General features: G+C 41.6%; 1 protein-coding gene and 1 long non-coding RNA gene across 2 annotated transcripts; one reads left to right on the top strand and one right to left on the bottom strand.

Annotated features, from left to right (window-relative positions):
- The first annotated feature begins 597 nt into the window (after positions 1 to 597).
- Positions 598 to 5726, top strand: LOC122668523. The gene is made up of 2 exons (XM_043865075.1): positions 598 to 1859; positions 5363 to 5726. The coding sequence occupies exons 1-2, from the start codon at positions 598 to 600 to the stop codon at positions 5724 to 5726; spliced, it is 1626 nt and encodes a 541-aa protein (XP_043721010.1).
- Positions 5727 to 6261: 535 nt separating this feature from the next.
- Positions 6262 to 6743, bottom strand: LOC122669733. Its single transcript, XR_006334072.1, has 3 exons — positions 6678 to 6743; positions 6557 to 6603; positions 6262 to 6449 (listed from the first exon to the last, which is right to left on the bottom strand). It is a non-coding gene; the product is annotated as an uncharacterized LOC122669733 (long non-coding RNA).
- Positions 6744 to 6756: the final 13 nt, after the last annotated feature.

A 6756-nucleotide genomic window follows, 5' to 3' on the forward strand; every position in this document is an offset into this window, starting at 1 on the left:
AGATGATTTAGTTCCCCAACCTTTAGCTATGATTCCAAATGTGGATGGAGAGGATCATGGGGAGCACTCACTTTCTAAAGATGGGATTTCTTTTTTGAATATTGATGCAAAGTCTGATTTGGTGGAGAGGGATTCTAGTGCGTTAGCCTTGAATGTGAAGGCGGATGAGGTTAATGCCATATCTGTTGTTGGTGAGGTGGCAGCCATAAACTCATTAGTGGTAACTGATCCGATTCCTTTAGTGGATGTGGCAGGAGTAATTAGGGAAGGCGACAATAGAGTCGAATATCCCTTGAAGCTAGGGGAGAAAGTGGTTATTCCTTTCAAGCCCTCGGCAAACTTTGAAAGACTAAAGAAGCAAGCTGCGGAGATTCGGTCATCTCAAGGGCAATCTGGGAAAGGTATGGCTCATTCGAATTCTAGTTCTATTTCTGTTTTGGGCGGAGCCACGGGGAGGGGACCTAAGTTCCAGGCCCAGCGGGTTCTCATAAACCCGAAAGAGTCAGGTGATGCCAAGGGAGATGGACCCAGTAAAGGGGAGGCTGACGGATCTAACCTTCATTCTAAATGAAGTGCTTAGTTTGGAATGTCAGAGGCATGAATGCCTCAACTAAACGGCTGGGGATTAAGAAGGTGTGCAAAGACCATCAGGCTAAATTGGTTTGTTTACTAGAAACAAAAGTTAAGGTGGATAATTGTGGTGCTATTTTTGAAAATTTTATTTCAGATTGGAAGTATGTACACAATGGTGAGGTTGATAATACAATTCGGATTTGGTTGGGCTGGGATCCGAGCTTTTTAAATGTTGAAGAAATTCAGAAAACTAAGCAGTTTATTCATGCCAAGGTGTCGATTTTGGGAACTGCTGTCTCCTTCCTTTGCACCGTAGTGTATGCTCATAATACGGTGGCAGGCCGGAAGGATTTGTGGGAGGATGTTGGAAGACTTGCTAGTGCTATTGCCACTCCATGGGCTGTCTTAGGGGATTTCAATGTGATTCGAAATCATAATGAGAAAATTGGTGGAGACCCTGTTCGGTTTGAGGCTATTGATGATTTTAACACTTTTATTGAGGACTCTGGGCTGATTGACTTGAAGTGGAAAGGGGAAGCAATGACTTGGAATAACAGGCAAAGTGGAGATGCTAGAATTTGCTGTAAGCTAGACAGGGTGATGGTAAACTTGGCTTGGATGGATGTCTTCAGAACTTCAAAGGCTGTCTTTCACCCTCCTGGTCTCTCTGACCACTCTCCTGTAGTGGTGGCTGTGTTATATGAGGCTAATTTTGGCCCTAAACCTTTCAGGTTTTTTGAATCTTGGATTGGCAGAGATGGGTTTGATGATATGGTTCGGAAGGGCTGGGAGCAGCCTGTTAGTTTGCAACTCAACCCCATTCTTAGGTTTGCTGCCCAGTTAAGGAATGTTAAAAAAGAGCTGAAAAAGTGGAATAAAGAGTGCATTGGAGATGTTTTTGTTGCGGTAAAGGCTGCACAAGCTGAGTTGCACCAATCTCAATGCAATCTTAGGGACCACCCTGATGATCCGAATCTAGTTTCTTTGGAGACTCAAGCTAAGGTGAAATTATGGGAAGCCTTGGCCTTTGAAGAAAAGTTTTTGAAGGAGAAGTCTAGGGTGAAACATATTCAGCTGGGGGATGGTAATAATAGTTTCTTTCATAAATCCATGCTTTGTAGGCAGAATAGGAGGCATATTCTCGAGATTATAGGGGAAGGAGGTGACATTGTTAAGGATCCTAGCCGAATTAAAGATGAAGCTGTCTCTTTTTACAAGAAGTTGTTTGGATCTGATTTGGTGGATGGTGGTTGTTTTCCTAACTCAGTCCCCTTGCAGAATGGCTTGTCCCTCTCTCAACAGGGAAGTCTTATTGGTAGGGTGTCCAATAAGGAGATTATGGAGGTTGTGTTTGCTATGAAAAATTCCAAAGCTCCAGGACCGGATGGGTTTGGGGCTGCTTTCTTCAAACATTCTTGGGATGTGGTTGGGGAAGATTTGACTTTGGCAGTGAAATGGTTCTTCAGTAAGTCTTGCCTCCCTAGTTCGATTAATGCTACTTTTATTAGTCTTATTCCTAAGACGGGGGATGTCTCTTCCTTTGCTGGTTATAGGCCCATAGCCCTTTGCAATCTTTTTTATAAGATCATTACAAAAATCTTATCTAATAGATTACAAGGTGTGGTTGGGCAGGTGGGAGTGATTCCCAGTCTGCATTTATCAAAGGAAGGTCTATTGTGGACAACATCCTTGTCTGTCATGATGTGGTCCGAGGGATTGAGCAGAAAGGTACTAGCCCTACAGCAGTTTTGAAGATTGACCTTCATAAAGCTTATGACTCCCTTAGTAGGAAATTCTTGTTTGAGATGATGGAAAGAATGGGTTTCCCTCAGAAGTTCATTGGTTGGGTGAAGGCTTGTGTTGACACTCCCTGTTTTTCAATTCTTTTAAATGGGAGTCCGGCTGGCTATTTCAAATGGGGAAGGGGAATTCAGCAAGGGGACCCTATTTCTCCTTATTTGTTCACTACTGCTATGGAGGGGTTTTCAGCCTTGATGAGGAAGTTGGAGGTTGAGAGTAGAATCAGTCTTCTCCTCAGATGCAAGAGCTCCCACCTCTCTCACCTTATCTTTGCAGATGATTTGATGATCTTTGTGAAGGCTACTACGGATTCTATTTCGGCCAGCCTGGGGGCCTTGGATGAGTTTCATACCTACTTTGGGTTGAAGCTCAACAGGGCTAAGTCCTCTATTATTTTAGGGGGCCTTACCCATACGGCCAGACTGCAACTTTTGGAATTAATGAATTTTGTGGATACCAAGTTACCTATTCAGTACCTAGGTGTTCCACTCATCTCTCAGAAGCTAGCTTTTGCAGATTGCTCCTCTATTTTGGATCGGGTGCGGAGTAGGCTTGATGGTTGGAAAGCTCGTCTTTTATCTTTTGCAGGGCGGTTACAACTCTTGAGCTCTGTTCTTCAAGGTTGCTACATTTATTGGTCAGGAATTTTTGGCCTGCCTGGTGCTCTCAAGAGAAAGTTGGAATCCATCTTCTCCAATTTCCTTTGGTTTGGCCCGTCTCTTGATCGTAAGGTACATTATATTTCTTGGGACAGGATTTGCAAACCTAAGACTGAAGGGGGCCTTGGTATTAGGAGAATTTTAGATATGAATACGGCGGGTATTCTTAAGCAAATTTGGTGGATTGCCTCTAAAAAGGACAGTCTTTGGGTTAGGTGGGTTTATGCCCGCTATCTAAAAAATGACTCTATTTGGACTGTTAAGATTCCCCAAAACTGCTCTTGGGTTTGGCGAAAAGTTCTCAAGTTTAGAGATTTGGTTGAGCCTCACATCCATCATATTATTGGGAATGGCCAATCTACTAGACTTTGGTTGGATAATTGGCATCCTAAAGGGGTATTGATTAAAAGGTTTGGGGATCGGGTTTGGTATGATGCTGGTTCTACCCGGCTTGCCTTGGTATCGGACTTTATTAGAGGTGGTATGTGGCATTTGCCCCCCCAGGGCTCTTTTGATTTGATTACAATTTATAGGGATCTCCCTAGTATCCCCATTGTGAATGGGGAGGAGGATCTTATTGTTTGGAAGGAAAATCCTAATGGCCTCTTTACTACTAAGTCGGCTTGGGAATTTGTGAGAAGCAGTGCTACTAAGGTGGTTTGGCATAGCCTTGTTTAGTTTCCTAGTTTTCTACCTAGGCATTCTTGTACTACCTGGAGATGTCTTATGGGTGGGCTTCCAACTAAGGACCAACTTATTAGAAGGAATATTGGAGTTGGGCAGAATTGCGTCTTTTGTTGGGGGGGTTTGGAAAGCCATGCCCATCTATTTTTTGATTGTCCCTTTTCTAAGACCATTTGGGATAGGGTTAGTTCTAAGTGCTCTCAAAGTGCTAAAGGCCCTGCTGGCCTTTTTGATGTGGTTAATTGGCTCTCTCGTGTGGTTTGTGCTAATAACAAGTTAGATGTTATCCCCAAGTTGGCTTTCTGTGCGACGGTTTATCATGTTTGGTGGGAGAGAAATCAACGCCTCTTTAGTAATCAATCAAGGTCTTATGATAAAATCCTTCAAGATATCAACTTTGATGTGGTCACTAAAGGCTCTCATTGTCCGATTTTGGTTGACCATACCCCCAGAAATCAGTGGGGGATCCAAGTGCGGTGGGCTGTCTCGGCCCCCAAAGCTTGTTCTTGGCCGAAACCCCCCACTCACTTGGTCACGCTCCATTGTGATGGGTCCTTGAGAGGAGATAGAGCTGCTTATGGTGGTCTTATCTGTAATACCATAGGAGATCCAATCCAGGCTTATGTTGGTAAAGGTGTGGAGGCTTCGGTTCTTAGCATGGAGTTGTTAGCCATTCACAGGGGGGTGGCACTGTGTTTAGAAAGGAATCTTCGACATGTTTCTATTAGATCTGATTCAAAGTTGGCAGTGGAGATTCTCACAGGTGTGTTCAGTTGTCCTTGGAATGTTTATGTTTTGAAAAGCCAGATCATCTCTAGTCTGAACCAGTTGACTCGCTATGAAGTGAGACATGTTTGGAGGGAATTGAACCAGTCGGGAGATTTTATTGCTTCCATTATTTGTGGGGATGGGGAAACTATTTTGTACCCTCCTGAGTTTCATGACGACCTGTTGCGGCTGATCCTTGATGATGCTTATGGTAAGGTCCAGTTTAGGCCTCTGTGATTGGGTTGGGTGTCTTTTCCTTGTAGTTACAAGGGGTTTGTCCTTGGAGGTTTGGGGCCTTTTCCTCCTCCTTAGGTCTGTCTAAGGGGTGGAGAAGGCTGCCTTCTTTTGTATCTTTCTTTTCTTCTTCTATACACACACAACTTACCTATCGGAAAAAAAAAGCGCAAAAAGTGGATAACTGTGTGGTGTCTAGGGGATTGGTTTTCCATTCCCTTATTTTTGTAGTGTGTCCTTGTTGAATCAGAACTTTTATTGGTCCAGAAAGTGGATGCTTCTTAAGCATCTCTAACTCAATGTTTAAGTGAGTTAGTTTCTTTCTGCTATTTTAGGTGACCCCTTCTTCCAAAAATATATATATTTTATTGTAATATCTCCTATGTGACACTCAATCTAGGTGAAGATTGTACCTGTCCATGCATCTCCTGACTGAAGTCTATCTTCATTTATGTCCCACAAATTTTTTATGCATGGCAATGATTTTCTTCAATTTTCATTTTAGAAGACAAAGTACTAGGGAGAAATATGTCAAAAATTATGAAATCAACTCCACTTCCATTTTTCTTTTTTCCCCTGAATCTGTGAATATATAATTAGCTTTGTCACTGTGGATTAATGGTGATTAGATTATGTACTTATAGTTCTAATACAAAGGATGTGTTGTTCCATGTTAGCATAGAAGAATCAAAGGGTTTAGATTATGATCTCAACTTGATGCTGGATCTTTTTAATGGTCCAAAGCTGACACATTGGTACATTAGTCTTACTCCAGAATCTCTCTCAGTTGCTTATGAAATGGAGAGTACTTTTAACTATCAATTTTTCTCTTCAAAGAGAAAGGTCAAAGGTGTGACAAGTGACTGCAGCTTGGTGTTTCTTTTCAGTTTAGACACCAAAGAATACAATAATGCAAGATACTATGATGGGTGCTCCCTAGGAGCACCAATCAACTCCAAATCCATCAAGGTGATCCCTAAGGTGCCAACAGAACAGCAACACAGGTAAGGACATGCAATCAGTTACAGTAGCAGGGGTATAAAACAGAAAAGCAGTTTAGAAACTTAGAACAGGACTGAGTTATGTTGACACAGTTCTGAACCAAATTAGAACTCAATACTGATGAGAAGGAGACAGAACTGTACGGACTCTTGCAAGGGTGGAAACATGCTGTGAAGACTAATATTCACCTCAAAGAAGTGTGGTGCTACAACAGAAATCTTTGTTCTCCTTTTTATCCAAGTGACAAAATGTGTTGACCCTAGAACTTACTTAAACACTATTTCACTTTAGCTGAAGAAACTACAAACTTCTCTTGCGTTAGTTTCAAATGGTGTAGTAACAAAACCAAAACCTTCTATAATATGGTTTTGGGTTTGTCTAGGACTAGTTTCAATAGCAATTGTACTATTCCATATCCCAGTGATGTACATATTTCGCTTTAATTAATATAAGGTTTTATCTTCATCAAAAAACAAAAAAACATATTTTACTCATTTGCCTTCGAAAGTTAACTAACCAAAATTTATCGGAAGAAAAGATATTAAAGAGGAACAAAACCATTTAATTTCTGCAAGGGGCAAAAAAAGACCCTTCGGTAGTAAGAGATGCTTAAAACCATTACTTGTGTTTCTCATTGTTGTTGGACCGCCGATATGGCACGAAAGGATGGTCCTTCGAAGCAATTTTCCTCCTTTTTTTCTCAATAAAGGATTCAAGCTTGCCTGTCTCCTGCAAATCAAACATGGCAATTATGAGGAAACCACAGTAATGAACCAATTCCACAAAATAGTTTTCAAAATCCCCCCTCCCCAATGTTTTGAAGGATTTGAACATACTTTGAGATTGTTGTATTTCTCGACGAGTCTCCACTCCCGAATTTTCGCTGCAAAACCACAAACTCAGTCAGACTGTCCATAAGTTGTCTGTAAGAAGAGAGACTAAGTTGGCAAACATTACATTTCTTAAGATAATATGGGCGTTTTCCTTGCTTTGCTGTTTCTCTCTCTTTTTTCTTATGTTCAGTTTGTCTTATGGA

The sequence above is a fragment of the Telopea speciosissima genome, chromosome 7 (assembly GCF_018873765.1).
Source record: "Telopea speciosissima isolate NSW1024214 ecotype Mountain lineage chromosome 7, Tspe_v1, whole genome shotgun sequence".
NCBI classification, from domain to species: Eukaryota; Viridiplantae; Streptophyta; class Magnoliopsida; order Proteales; family Proteaceae; genus Telopea; species Telopea speciosissima.

Excerpts from the sequence above, each read along its gene's own strand:
- LOC122668523 (XM_043865075.1), top strand. The coding sequence starts at position 598 with ATGAATGCCTCAACTAAACGGCTGGGGATTAAGAAGGTGTGCAAAGAC. Across the intron at positions 1,860-5,362 it reads GTCCCCTTGCAGAATGGCTT|TTCTAATACAAAGGATGTGT; the intron begins GTCCCTCTCTCA and ends ATGTACTTATAG.